Consider the following 15,040-nt stretch of genomic DNA (forward strand, 5'->3'; position numbering starts at 1 on the left):
CATTTCTCTGCCTACCACAGACTTTCTAATCATCTTATACTGCTACCAGAAGCTTGCCCACGGCGGATTTTTAAGTCAATGCCTATAATTGAAAATCATTTTCCTAGTTCTTAAATCAAAGACTTAGCTTTTACAACAAATGTAAAACCGGTGGAATGCTCCGTTGTTCCCACTTCCTCATGCTCATCTCCGGTAGGTCAGCTCTCTACATGGTGGGAGTCCAGTCATTCAATGGGACTTCTCTCCCAGACAGCCCCTGCCTGAACTGAGTAATACTTACTTTTTAAAGATACTTTATATCTTCTTTTTTCACTTTATCCTTTAGATCCTCCATCCTGTATAGGTATAATTTGTTTCATTGCTTTTCATCCTTCTTATATGTTTGGCCTAAGGAAATTTACCACCATCTTCTAGAAACACTGTGTTGCATGTACAAAAAGCATCCTTATTGGACATCGGACAGTTATTTTGTAAAGAATATCACACTATGATGCAGTTGATGCAGACACCGGCCTGCAGTGTCCACGCCATTATGGATGAAATGAGACATTCACATGAACTACCGAGTCCCGTGGAGGAAAAGGGACAGCATGGCTTTTCTCTCAAGGGGAGCAAAAGCCTTGGCCATTGCCATGACCTCCCTTTATTGGGCTTCTCAGCACATTATATGATGGTCCTCATTAACTATGCACAGGCTTGCTTTAGGTGATCGCCTTTTACAGAAAACAAAGGAGCTAATGATGCTAATCACATCACAGAAGAGGGACATTTGCAAATGGAAAGGCAAAAGTGGTTGAACCGGTTACACTCATCCTTGGAAGGTTTAGCATGGGTTTTAGAAAGTTACTTTGCAGTAAATGTCCTCAATTCAGGGTGAGAGAGTTTTTTAGCAAGAGCAAGACTCAAAGCAGCCTGGGCACATTGCAGGCCTGATTCCCCACGGGAGAACCTATCTGTGGGCGTGGGTCCTGTGCCTCTCCAAGTGGGAGCTGGGCCCACGCCACACAGAACGGCCTCCTACAACCAGTGTTCTAAGTTAGCATTTACCTAGAATGGCTTTCTCCCAACAATGGTCATCTATTTAACACACAGGGGCTGGCACAAACAATACCCCTTTTTTATTACAAAATCTTAAGCATGTAATTCTATAACATAACAATATCACACTCAAGCACACCATATGACATTTTAGGTGAAATATCCAAATTAAAACTATAAATCATTACACACATATTATTACCCTACCAACCACACACAAGCAGGTGTTACTTCTGCTGGACCCTGTATTTACAGTTCAAGCAATTGCATGAGTTGTGTATACATGATGTTTAATTGAGAACCTAAGCGTTCTATCCGGCCAGGACTGAGCATGGTCCTGCATGAGACAGTGCCTAGTGTCCAACCCCATGCCAGGCACACTGCAGGCACTCACTAAGTGGCAGGTGAAAACTGTTGGTGGCAGTTCATGCCCTGCCTTCCCCCCTCCCCATTCTCTCTGAGCCTTCTGCCCACAATGCTCCACTAGACTCCTCGCTGGTCTGTATCCCCTGCCCTGGCTTTTCATGCCCATGTTTTAGAGTTCATCTCATCCCTCTTACCTAAAGGGAACCTCCTCTATTGCAATGAGCTGGATTCCAGGCAGGGAGGCGGCAGCAGGATGCTGAGGCGGGAGCCTGGGCCATGAAGCTAGAGGCAGCTGCAGCACCAGCATGCCCAGGGAGCTTGTAGAAATGCAGGCTGTCACCGCAGCCCCACCCAATTGCAATAAGACCCCGAGGTGAACTGCAGGCACCTGTGGAAGAAAGTTTAGATACACTGGCTAAGGGACTTTGTCACCCAGCCTTACCACTTTTGTGTTAGCCTGCTCGGATTGCCGTAAGAAAGCACCACAGACTGGCTGGCTTAAACAAGAGAAATTTGTCTCACATCCTGGAGGCTAGAAGTCCGAGGCCAAGGTGCCAACATGGTTGGTTTTCCTGAAGGCACCTTCTTGGCTTGCAGATGGTCACCTTCTTACTGCTTCTTTGTGTGGTCACCCCTCTGTTCAAACACACCCTTGTGTCCCTGTGTGTCCAAGTTCCCCCTTCCTATAAGGGACACTGATCAGATTGGAGTAGGACCCCCCCACACACACACACACATTGGCCTTGTTTTAACTTAATCACAACTTTAAAGACCCTATCTCCAAATACGGTTACATTCTGAAGTCCTGGGTATGAGGGCTTCAGCATATGAACTTCGTGGAGGACACAGTTCAGCCCATAACACTGTGTTAATGAAGAAGAAACAGAGGCTCAGAGAAGCATGTGCCAATCCAAAATCACCCCGGAGGCCAAGAGGTGAAAATGTCGCCGCATCTCCGACTGCGCCCCTGTGAGCAGCAGCAACGGAAGTGTGAGAGGCTGGGCGGGTGGGGTCTGGTGTTTGCATTGAAGTTTGAGCTGTGCTCCCACCATTTGTGGGATCTTGGATACTTGCCTTAACCTCTTCAGACCCTGGTTCCCTTTTCCGTGAAATGGGGACAATAGAAGGCTCTCCCTCACAGGCTCGTGGGGATGCCGTGGGGTTTGGACAGGAAGTGCAGGCGTCCACACTGCCGGCACCCGCAGCCTCCCAACCCCGCTCTCCTCTCCCCTTCACCTGCTATCAAAATCCACTTATTTGCCACCAGCCCAAATACCCAATTATTTTCCCCAGGTTATTTGCAATTTAATAGCTAGAAAAACCAAGGGTTTAAAACTGTCACAGTGGAATGTCAGGCATCAGCTGGCAGGTGCACAGGGTCCTTTGTGGAAGGCAAGCCCGTGGCAGGCACTAAAAGGAAAACCTGCTGATGTGCCCTTCCACCCCGGTGCCTGGGGGTTCTCACTTCTAAATAATAGGCTGTGCACAATTTGATTTCATTTCACTGTAAATTGCCCAGCCTGCAACCAGGGATGCAAGGCAGAGTCCTACAAATCAATTCTGCTGTGCCAATAAGCCGGCGCCTGCTAACCTGGGGGTGCTTAGAAATGAGGCCCAGCCACAGAGCATTAAGGCAATGATTGCAATTTGCCTTTTGGGGTCAAACTGGGTGTGAATACAAAATTGTTTTCAAGTGTTTTGTTTGTTTAGATTTATGTAGCATATGCTCTGCTAAGATCTACTCTATGCAAAGTGCTTTGCTGAGGCTGGAGTGGGCAGACGGGGAGAATGAGTCCCCTTCCCGGGGCTCAGAGGGGTCAGCACTGGAGCGCACCTGGCCATGTGGCCCTAATGGATCTTGGGGGGCGGGGGGTCAGAATGTCACTGCTCTGGGACAGAGGGAAGACTCCGTCTTTTGTCCACCCTTTACCCACCTGTACTTCTGGGGGAGGGGGCTGCTCTAATTCCTGCCCCCAGGGCAGGTTCACATCGGCTTCCCACCCAACAGGATCCTGTGTCCAGGGTCAGGACAGCAGCCCAGAGGGCTTTGGTGGTGAGCTGCCCTCTCCAGGTCTGGGCCAGATTCTTAACCGTGGTCACGGTGTCCCATTTGTGTGTCTCCTGGCCCCTCTGTTCTCCTCTGACTTTTGACTATGTCAGCATCCTCTCTTGCCTCCTGAAATCCAGGACCCAAAGAGAAAAGGACAGTGATCACACCTGAGTCACCCTGGACAAAGTGTAGGTAGGCTCCCTCTCTGGCTCGTGTCCATCCGGGCCCCACCTGCGGCCCGCTGTGTCTGGCTCTCCTGCAGCTCCACCTTGCTTCCTCCCTCTGTGCCACCACCCCGCACCCCAGGTCTCCGTCAGGCCCTTTTCATGGGGTCTCCTGCCACACAGGGTCTGCTAAACGCATTCCTGGGAAGAAGTGAATAGGAACAATTGCTCCTTTCCAGAGTCTTTGCATTTTAACAAGTGACCAGTGCTTTAGTTAAAAAAAAAAAAAACCACTTATTTTTTAAAGGAAGAAATAAAGAAGCATAAGAGGTAGAATTAAATATTCTACCTATAGTTTCTACAGGAGGGCCCTCTGAGTGCACGCCAGCCCACACCATCCTCCTCGAGCGGGTCGAAGGCCGAAGACCGCCGGCCCGCTTGCCTCCTGGCCGACAGCCCGGGCCGGGTGGGCAGCTGCAGGCCAGGACCCCTGCTGCCCATGAGAGGAGCCTGTCCGCTGTAAGCCAGGATGTCAGCAGAACTGAACATTTATCTGAAACTGGAACAAATCGCTTTAATTAGCTAAGACCCAAATCAAATTCAAATAGTATTCCTTCACTGAACCATGAACCAGCTTCATTGTCCTCCCGCCCCAGAGGACCAGTTTAACCCAGAATTGAACTAAGAAGGGGCCTACTGACCATCCCACTGGCTAATGCCTCCCATTTCATAGCTGAGGACACTGAGGCCCTGAGGGGCATGACCCAGCTCAAGGTCACACAGCACCTCGGTGGCCCACATTTGACTCTTTACTCTAATAACCCCCTACTTTCTCCTCTATTTCAAGTGACTATTGACACAGAACCTCAAGAGTTAGTACAGACTGTGCTCTCTGCTGTGTGTCTTTGAATCGGAGTCCTCTCTCAGGCTAAGACGTTGGTGACTCAGGTGACAGACGGGTGATGGCTCGGTTGGAGTTCTCCCAGCCGGCCCTTCCTCCCACAGCCCTAGAAAGTCAAAGGGAAAGATTTAAAACTTACTGTGATTTGTATTATGATGACTGATACTATCATTATTATTTGCGTTGATTATCTACACATTTTAAACTTACTTTCTGAAGGTTCTAACAACACTCATCTAGATCAGTGTTTCCTAACTGAGGGAGATCCCAGCTGGGGGAAACTCACCTCCAGAGCACATCAGCAACACCTGGAGACATTTTTTGGTTGTCACAACTTGGGAGGCAGTGCAGTGTACGCTACTGAGATCTTTTTTTTAAAGCTTTTATTATTGATTTTAGAGACAGGGGAAGAGAGGGTGGGGCAGAAACATTGGTGGGAGAGAGAAACGTCAATTGGTTGCCTCTCATTCACTCCCTGAACAGACCCCAGGCCTGCAGCCCAGGCCGGTGCCCTGACTAGCATCAGACGGGACAACTTTCATTTCGTGAGGTGATGCTCCAGCGGAGTCCCACCGGTCAGGGCCCAGCGTCTTTCAGGGGGAGGTGTGGACGTCCCAAACAATGCCTAGCACAGCCACCACAACAAAGAGTTATCTGGCCAAAAAGGTCAATAGTGCTGAGACTGAGAAACTCTGATCCCAGTCAACACAAAGAGGGGGAAGTGTCCTACCAACCCTGCTACCTCAGCCAGCACAACTCCCCACTCTTCTGTGGCCTCCCGAGCTCTGCCCCACCACACGCACTGAGATTTCGCCAGTTCTTATCATCGTGGCTGGAATACAGTTCACATTCTTCTTCTTTTCACTTAATACTGCATCCTGAGCTCTTGTCCCTCTTGCCTCGTTGTCTTCACAATGACGACTTCTGATGGATGTAACGCAGTTCTTCAGGCGGGTTGACAGCCCATATTTTACTGTCAGTCCAAGTCTCTCGTGGAGACTTGGTTACTGGGAGACTTGCCAGTGGGCTATGTTGGGTGGGGGTGGCTTGGGTGGGCCTGCAGTGGCCAGCCTTCTCTTCTACCTCAGCCCAGGCTGATGCCATCATAGTCTTCATCATCAGAAGGCCTTTATGAAGCGCCTTGGTGAATATATTCAAGAGGGATCTTCTGCAGAGGTCTTCCCACCAGCCCCTGACATCCGGGGCATGTGGCTCTGATAGGCAGCACATATGTCAGCCAGCCACAAGGGCATCGCGGGACCAGGCTGCGGGCCCCAGGCAGAGGGCGCCAAACCAGACCCTTAAGCAACATTCATGACAAGAGTGAGTGTGTCTGAGAGTGGAAGACAGGCTGGATTCCTGAAGGGAGCCAGGGCCTTCGATCCTCTCCTCCAGCTGGCTGTAGGCTTCTTGAAGGTCACGGGGTTTTAGGAGCCATGGTCGGGTGGGCACTCTGACAGGGGTCAAGTGTTCCAGGCCCAAGTGTCCGAGTGCACGGCCTCGGAGAAAACCAGATGCTCCCAGAGATGTCCCTCCTGAGACCTGCCTGCCACCCTCTCTCTTACCACAGTGCCCCTTTTTCACCCCCTGCAGGTGTTCCACGAGCAGGGCATCCTCTTTGGCTACCGACATCCACAGAGTTCCGCCACCGCCTGCATCCTCAGCCTCTTCCAAATGACCAATGAGACCCTCAACATCTGGACTCACTTGCTGCCCTTCTGGTACCTTCCAGCCCCCTTGACCAGCTGTCTCATTTGGGAGCCCTGGGAACCAGGACCTCTTTAAAACACAGCAGGGGTGGGGAGGGCTGAGATTTGGGGGACTCCCGCGGTGTGTGGGTGTGGAGCCGAGGTGAGTGTTAGGGCACAGACTGTGGTAGGATTCGTGGGGCTCGTGGTGGCTCCGCAGTCTACCCTGCCCCCTGCCCCCTGTGTCCGGGCCTGATTTGATCTCATCCCCTTCAGTCTTGAGGGCTTTCTGGGTCTTCCAGAAGCATCGGGCACAGAGCTGTATGCCCCGTAATCGTTCTGGAAACACAGCAGCTATGGGCAGTTGGCAGGCAGCCCTTTATTGGGGCAGCTGAAATCTAAGCCCGGGACACACAGGGATGCACCAAGGGGAGCTGCAGGGAAGGCGAAGGGGGGAAGGACCTTGCTGAGAAAGGGGCGGGGTCCCAAGGGCAGCTCCACACACCTCGTGCTCATACATAATGAGGGGAGAGCGGAGACGAGGTCAGAGGCCGAATCATCACACATCAGAGCTGGAAGGACCTCAGAGGTCATGCTGGCCACCCTCCGGCTCGGACTGCCATTGGCTGACACAGATGGGCCCAGAGAAGGGGGTGGCTTGTGTACCTTACACCATGAGGGCACAGGCTGGTCTCTGGTCTGGACTCCCCTCCAGATCGTGCTGAGCAGCCAGCAGGGTCTGAGGGGCCCAGAGCATGCGCAGATGGAGGCGGACTGTGGAAGGCAGTGTGCTCCGGCAAAGGCGAGGACCAGCCTGTTGCCACAACTTGGGGGAAGGTGCCAGAAACCCTGCGGTGGACCAGGGTGGACTGGAAAGAAGCCTACAGCCTGCTAACTGCTCAGGGCGGCAGCGAGGCCCTGCCCAAGGAGGCTGTGTGTCAATTTAAATATAAGTAAACCTACATAAACTTAAGTAAAAAGTCTAAATGCTAACAAATGACAACTTGCAGAAAAGAGAATGAAGCCCCTGTCTCCCCTGTCCCCTCTTCTCCCTGGAGCCACCAGGTGACCTGCTTCTCGTGCGCCCCCCAGAGCTGCTCTAGAGCCAGGGACACCTGTGACGCGTCTGTACGCCCAGAACCTAGTTCCTCCCTCCGCTGCTCCCCCCCTCCACCCCCCGCGGCTTCCCGGGAGCTGGGACCGCAGCCTCTCAGGCTTTGGAACAGCTGCACGGAGTCCATTTTATGGATAGATCACGGGTGATTTGGGCTGTTTTAAAGTTCATGCTGCTAGCAGGGGTGTCCAACCCGTGGCCCACGGGCTGCATACAGCCCAGGATGGCTGTAACTGTGACCCAACACAAAATTTTAAATTTACAGAAAACATTATGAGATTATTTTTGTGATTACGTGTCACAATGTATTTAATGTGTGGCCCAAGACACCTCTTCTCCTTCCAGTGTGGCCTAGAGATGCCAAAAGTTTGGACATCCCTGTGTGCTGGCCTGACTATCCCCGTTTGTGGGGCCCGAGCCCTGTGGGCAGATCCTGGGGGACGACTCCTCAGCTGCTGGCAGCGGAGCACCCCACACTGCCAGGCCCCACCGGACAGCACAGAGTAGCAGGAGGGCTGGGGAGGGCCGGGAGTCAGACACCCTGAGGAAGGGAGACCAGGGAATAATGTCAAGATGATCAAAGCATATGCTTTGAGAAATAGCAAATAGCTCAAGCTTTATTTCTGCTGGGACAGGGAGAAAAAGATCACAAGCACAGCCAAAGGATTTAACGATCCTCCTTGGGTTTTCATGTGGAAAGCTTTGTAGTCTCCTTCCCTGGGAGAGTTCGAGGGAAGGGGGGCGGCTCTTTAGCAGTCTGTGGAAGTGGGCAGCTCCGGAGGCAGGACCCCTGCATGGGTCACAGGTTAGGCAGACCTGACACAGAAGGGCGCAGTATCGCTGCGTAGAGATGGAGCCCAGAGACTCAGGCTCGGCCGAGACTCAGCACGGGCCTCGGCCACTCAGGAAAGTGATCTCGAAGTTAGTGGAGGAACGGTGTGGAAGAGAAGGGAGGAGAACATCCTGTTAGCCTCTAGACTTGCAGGGCCCCACCTGAGGGGTTGCTTCTGACTGAGGAGCCTTCCTGTAAGGGAGACATAGACAAGCCCCAGGGATGGTGACCGGGGCAGATGTGGGCCCTGTGAGGACGGTTGAATGCACTGGGGTGGTTCAGTGTGAAGTCCAAAGAGGTGGGGAGGGGTTATGAAGACTGCCTTAGGATATCTGATGGGCCTGTTTTCTACGGTCCCGTCTGGGAGTCTGGGAGCACTGGGGCTGACCAAATGGAGAGGGATTCCAGGGAGGCAGACGGCGGCTTGGTGAAGAACTTTCTCACCCTTAGAGCTGCCTTGGTAGGTGGTGAGCTCCCCATTCCTGGAAGCATGCAGTTTGAGGCTGGAGAATCACTTGGCAAGACACTGTAAGAGGGATCTGTTATCAGAAGCAGGGAGAGAGGACTGGACTAAATAAAGGCCCTCTTTTTGCCCCTCCTACTTATTTCCAACCAGAAAAGGACCATACTCACCGTCCCTTGCTCATGGCATTTTACCAAAGTGAGAACACATAGGGATCGGCCATCCCTGGGGAGCGGAAGGCAGAAGACAGTCAGGTGGGGAGGGTAAGGGGAGCCCCGGCCGCAGGGGCTGAGCGGCCATGCTGTGTTCCAGGTTCTTCGTGTGGAGGCTTGTGACCGCACTGTATGTGATAGACGTCCAGAATGACAGCTACTCCTGGCCTCTGCTTGTGTACATGAGCACCAGCTGCGTGTACCCCCTCGTGTCCAGCTGTGCACACACCTTCAGCTCCATGTCCAAGAATGCCCGGCACATCTGCTACTTCCTGGACTATGGCGCTGTCAACCTCTTCAGCCTGGGTACGTGAGGTCTTGCTCTCAACTTTTCTCTGCCGGGACTGAGCTGCCCGCCCCTTCTCCTGGGAGCTGGGGTCACCGTCAGGCTTCGATGGGCATGCCGAGGAGTTGTGGGAACGCAGTGCCCACCAAGTTTCCTAATGAGTGTGTTATAAGCAACTTGTCCAAAGGTGTGCTGGCAGTACTTAGAAACTGGTCCTCTGGGGACAGAGGCCCTGACCCGTAGTGTTTGCTGGCTTGTGGTGTAAATACTCCCGCACATCCACCACCGTGACAGCAGCGAACACGGACGGGGTGGGGAGAGAGACACAGCAGCACACCACGACCTAGTGATTCCTCTATACTAACACAGTGACGGGCTAATTGGAGAGTTATTGCTTTCATTAATATGATTTATTTAATTGTATGTTTATGTCATTTCATTGTTAACAATGGCTGTGTCTAACATGGGCTCACAAGTTCTCTGAAACTAGCCATCTGCCCTCACAGGCCAGCGTGAGCCGACCACACACATCAGTGCTGGCCTCTCTTGTGTGTGGCAGAGAAGTGGGGCGCTCACAAACCCCATTTGCCCAGAGGCTTGCAGGAGTTAGCGATTTTCTCAAAGTGCCACGGGAACAGAGCGGGGAACCCAAAGCTAGTGTCCTACCATCTTATGTTTTCCTCTAACTATGGTTTGCCCCTCCTGCTGTCTCCTCTCCCCCACTGGGGGCATCCGTCTGTCCCCTCACCTCCCAGGTCTGGCCTCTTCTCCCTCCTGACCCTGCCCTAGGTATGAAAGCAAAGGCATCGTCTTCTCTTCCCCAAGAGGGGGTCCCCTGAGGAGCCCACCTCTATCCCATCTCCTTTTCTCTTTCTTCACAAGTTACACACACAGATATACACACATACACATATACATGCATACATGCATATAGACACATACCGCATGTACACATATACACACACGCAGTACACATATATACATGCACACACACACAGAGCCTTTACTGCCTCCCCTCCCACTCCTCAATGCTCTGCTGTCCACCCCCACCATTCACTAAACTGCCTGCCGAGGCCCCAGCCTCCTCCCAACTCCCAGGGTGCGTGCAGCTCTGTGGGCTCCCTCTCCAGACTTTGAGGCAGGGGTGCCTGTGCTCCTCAAACCACCCCCCTCTCTGGTCCCTGTTGCATCACTCTCCTTTCTCCTCCTTTGCTGGTTGGCCTTTCTCTGCTCTCCCCCGAATGTGGGTGAGCTCAGAACTGGTCCCTGGGCCTCTGCTCTGAAATGGCCCAGCTCCCTGGATGCTCTCCTCAGTGCCTGCACCATCCCCTGCCACCTCTGAGGCAGGTGCTCCCGACCCCCATCTCTACTTTAAACTGCTTACCTGAGGTCCACCCCATATCAAGCCCTGTGACCCAGACTGTCCACAGTCTCCCATCCCTGCCTCCAAGTCAGAAATCTGTAAGTAACCCTCGCTTCCCCCGCCCTCTTGCATCAGCCCGCCCCACTTCTGCCGTCCTCTCTCATCAGCACGTTCAGTTGAGTCTCTCCTCCATATTTGTCAAAGCGGCCGTGCCCCACTGGCTCGGCGCAGCTCCTCATGCCTCTCCCCTGCGTGTTGCGACAGTCTCCTCTCTGCCCCCCCAAACTCAACTTCTGCCCAGCCGTCCTGGGGCAGTTTCTACAACACCATCTGACCATGGCAGCCCACCCACTTAAAATCTTTCGGGGCTCCCAACTGCCTGGGATGAAGTCCAAACTCCTTAGCTCGGAGCTCCCACAGCCCTTGATCACCTGCCCAGGCTCACAGGGACAAGAACAGGCGTATCGGAGCAGTCAGTGCCGGGCAGACGCGGGGCTGAGCACCTGACGCACACCACCAAGGGGCAGCGTGATGGGGAGCTCAGTGCCCTGCTGCCGCCACGCCCTAATAGTTACATGCTCTTGGGCAAACTTCTTAAGCTCTTCAACCTCAATCCTCTCACCCACAAAGTTGGCATAACATCTTCCTCATAGGTGTGTTGTGAAGATTAAGTGCATTTTGGAAGTGAAGCACTTTGGACAGTGCCTGGCATTTAGGAAGCATGGGAGGGTAGCCATTACCACGGTGACCTAGGTACCCTGACAGCGGTCCCCTGAGGTGGGACCCTCATTGTGCCCACACTGTGGGTGAGAATAACGAGGCACAGTGGAGGTCAGTGACCCAGGTCACACAGCTTGTCAATGGCAGAGCCAGGGCCCCAGGGCTGGACCCATCTCCATGCAGCTCTGGTCCCCGGCCGTGTCAGCGGCCCCTGCTCCTCACTGGGTACTGCTCCCTGAGGATAAACGTGTACCCATCACACTTGGCTGTCCGGCCTGCAGCCCAGTGCCTGATTCGGGGTGTTGAGTAGACAGGGAAGGAGAGTCCAGTGGCTGAGAGAGCCTGTGGGTTCCTCCAGGACACCCAACTCCACGTGGGCAGCCGCCTCTCCTCCCCGCACTCCTCCCACCCTGCGGAAACCCTCAGTCCCTGGGAGGCGGATTTGCTCCAGCCTCCCTGCCTCCCCCACTCCTGCCCCGGCCCTGCCGGTTTCCAGCTCTTCCTCCCTCTGGGTCATCCTTGCACTTCCACCAGGTATTGATCACCTTACTCCCCATGCAGAAACCTTCCGGTTACACCTGACACTAATACAAAATAAGACTGAATGTAAACTGTAATAAAAAATTGTTTTAAGAAAGAAAAAAGAGCCTTGACCCGCGTGGCTCAGTGGGTTGGGCATCGTTCCACAAAGCGAAAGGTTGTCAGTTCGATTCCTGGTCCGGGCCCATGCCTGGGTTCCGGGTTCAGTCCTCAGCTGGGGCGTATATAAGAAAGAGGTAACCCATCGATGTTCCTCTCTTACATCAATGTTTCTCTTCGTCTCTTTCTCCCTTCCTTCCCCTCTTACTAAAGTAAATAAATAAATAAAATCTAAAAAATGTATAAAAGAAAAAAAAGAGAGAGAGAAACCTTCTGGTTGCTCCCACTCTCCTGAAAGATGAAGTGCGCTTTCCTTAGTCGGGCATCCAAAGCCACCTCCTGCTGTCCTGGGAAGCTCTCCCTGCCCTCAGGCCCCTGCCAGGATCCCCCACCTGCTAAGGAGGCTTCTCACGCCGTGGCTGGATGCCCACCATCCTGAACGCCCACCTTGCACTACAACCTGCCTGGAGGCTCTGATCAAGTGTGCGTCTCACTGCAGGTTCTGGCAGGATCTGAGGCTCCTCGCTCCTGCACCACCCACGGAGCTTGGCGCCTAGGCCCCAGACAGCATGTGCAGGGCAATGCGTCCTGGCCTCGTGTCAGGCTCACAGAGGAGAGTGTCCCCCCGGAGGAGCTCCCGGCTGAAACCTCACAGGAGGCCTGCTAGAGCGGGGAACGTTGCATCAGAAGGCGGCAATTTGAGGTCCTTTCTGCCTGTGTGACCTTGGGAATACCAGTTGGCTTCCCTAGACTCCATCTGTGAAATGAAATCAGAGGCAGAAGTTGTGTGACCCTGAGCCCTGTTTCAGCCTTGAACTTGAACTCCAAGTTCTCTGTCTTTGGAACAGTAGGTGACCTTAGGCCTAATCCCTCAGGCCTTGGGCTAATGGCCTGTGGCTGCCTCTCCCGGAAGGCTGCCCCCACCCCCCTTCAGCAGGTGAGGGTGCCTGGAGAGGCCATAGAATCTAGGTCCCCAGGCAGTAATCGCCCTGCTCTTTCAAATAAAAGCTGCAGCAGACGGGTCTCATGAATTTCCTTAGTTAGCCCTTCTCTCACAAACTCTAAAACAAAAAACAAAAAAAACACCGAGTCCAGCCTCTTACACCCAGCCTCTCAGCTGGCCAGTCCCGCAGCCCACTGATATGATTCGCCTCACCTCAGCAAGGGTCCTCTCTCCCTGCACCTGGGTCTTTGCGCAAAGAGTACCTCGTGCCATCGGGCGGACGACATGTGCACACTCAGAGCAAAGCTAGCGTACTGGAGTGTCGTTGTGGACCCTAGCATGTACTTAAGAGCAGAGACTGGCCCTGACCTGCCCTGTGCTTGAAGCTTGGCTTTGCTGCCTTCTAGCTGTGTGCCCCTGGGTGGGTTACTAAACTGCTCTGTGCCTCCGCTTTATCACCTATAACATGAGGATAAGTGCAGGATGGTGGTTGTAGAGATGTTGTGAGTTCCTGGCCAGCTAGCTCAGTTGGCTAGAGTGTCATCCTGATACACCAAGGCTGTGGGTTGGATCTCCAGTCAGGGCACATACAAGAAGCAACTAATAAATGCATATGTAAGTAGAGCAACAAATCGATCTCTCTCTGTCTCTCTTCCCTCCCCAAATCAATAAATTTTAAAAAAGATTATGTGAGTTAATATATGCAAAGCCCATGGGGCAGTGTAAATTCTCAGGCTAGGATCTGGGTGAGGTGGAGGAGAGGGGAGGGCATTCGGGTGGGGGTGGTGGCCCTCTCGAGGGTGTAGCAGCAGGACTGCTCGTGGTTGGCGGGGATGATGAGACTTGGCCACGTGCTAGGGTTGGTCTTCCCAACAGTCCAGACAGTGCCAAGTAGTGGCCTCTTGCCCAAGGCTGATTTTTCTTCCCCAGGCTCAGCCATTGCCTACTGTGCGTATTCGTTCCCTGACACCCTGGTGCACGCCACCTTCCGTGACTACTACCTGATCCTGGCTGTGCTGAACACCATCATCAGCACCGGCCTCTCCTGCTACTCCAGGTACCTGGCCGCTGTGTCTCAGATGGGAGGGGGAGGGGGCCTCGTGTGTGCCTCCACGGACTGTGGGAGGGTTCAGTGCAAGAGGCACTCAGGGGCCAGGGCCTCAGTTCCACACTGGGCAGGACCAGCTTCAGGGGCACGCAACCTGTTTAGTCGCTGAGGGCCTCATGGTCCAGAGGGCTCCGCACTCGGTTTAACAGTCTGCTGTTGCTGTCCTGAAATTCTTAATGATTTTTGAACAAGGGGGGCCTATGTGCTCCCTTTGCACTGTGCCCTGCAAGTTATGTGCTGGTCTTGTTGCTGGACAGTCACTTATCCTCCTTGACCCTCAGTTTGCTCATCTATAAAATGGGGCCAACACCTACTTCATGAGATGGATGTAAGGATTACAGGTAACGTACGTATGTTCCCAGAACACCTAGTACAAGCCCGGCCCAGAGGAGCGCCTGCTACTGGTGACTGAGCGGACCTGCCTCTAGACACGTGTGATGGGTGACTTGGTGTTCATGGTCGGACACATCCCCAGGGGAAGCCCCACGGCCACGAGTCACACCCAGCCCACTCATTCGAATTCCCTCGAAGTTTCCCTGCTTTCATTCATGAAAGCTTATTGGAATGAGAGCCAGAGACATTGTTTTGGGGGTAACTAGTTTATTTAGCTCTTTGTAAAAGTGACTGCCCCAAAGCTCCAGTTCCCTGAATTACTGAGAAAACCTCTCAAATGATGGTGTCGGGCAACAGCCCTTATAGAAGCTGTCGGGGTGCCGGGTGCTTCAGTGGCACCAAGGCTGGCTGACAGGTCACAGCTAGGGTCAGTCCCCTCCACTGCGATTCCATGGGCCAGTCTGAGTCTCCCTGGTAAACTGCAGGCCTCAAAGAATCACTGTTCCCTACAGCTGTTCACCACCCCCTGTGCCCCGCCCCCAGCCCCCGGCCCCCAAACAGGAGAAAACGGGGAGGGAGAGGTGTGCCGCTGTGACTTCACAGTGGTTTTGACTCCAGCTTTCTTCGGGTGACGTTTAGGTTCCATGGGACTCGAGAGGTAGGTCAAGTTCACAAACTTGACAAACTGGTTTTCTTTAAGAATGGAAAGGTGGATTCCTAAAGCAGCACCAGGAATACCTGCCCTAACTTGCCTTCCACGTGCCTGTCCAAGGACAGGTTGGAGCGTGCAGCTGCTTTCCGTGGGCGTGAGTCTCCTTTC

At 53.3% G+C, this 15,040-nt stretch overlaps 1 protein-coding gene across 3 annotated transcripts in view; it reads left to right on the forward strand.

Annotated features, from left to right (window-relative positions):
• The window catches only part of PAQR5 (progestin and adipoQ receptor family member 5), a 69,935-nt gene that overhangs the window by 40,401 nt on the left and 14,494 nt on the right, over positions 1-15,040 (forward strand). For all 3 annotated transcript variants that reach the window (XM_045823528.1, XM_045823527.1, XM_045823529.1), the window contains exons 3-5: positions 6,113-6,240; positions 8,929-9,134; positions 13,710-13,836. In XM_045823528.1, coding sequence (XP_045679484.1) covers positions 6,113-6,240; positions 8,929-9,134; positions 13,710-13,836 — 461 coding nt within the window. The remainder of the gene's footprint in view (positions 1-6,112; positions 6,241-8,928; positions 9,135-13,709; positions 13,837-15,040) is intronic.

The sequence above is a fragment of the Phyllostomus hastatus genome, unplaced genomic scaffold (genome assembly GCF_019186645.2).
Source record: "Phyllostomus hastatus isolate PE091 unplaced genomic scaffold, TTU_PhHast_1.1 phas_scaffold_501, whole genome shotgun sequence".
NCBI classification, from domain to species: Eukaryota; Metazoa; Chordata; class Mammalia; order Chiroptera; family Phyllostomidae; genus Phyllostomus; species Phyllostomus hastatus.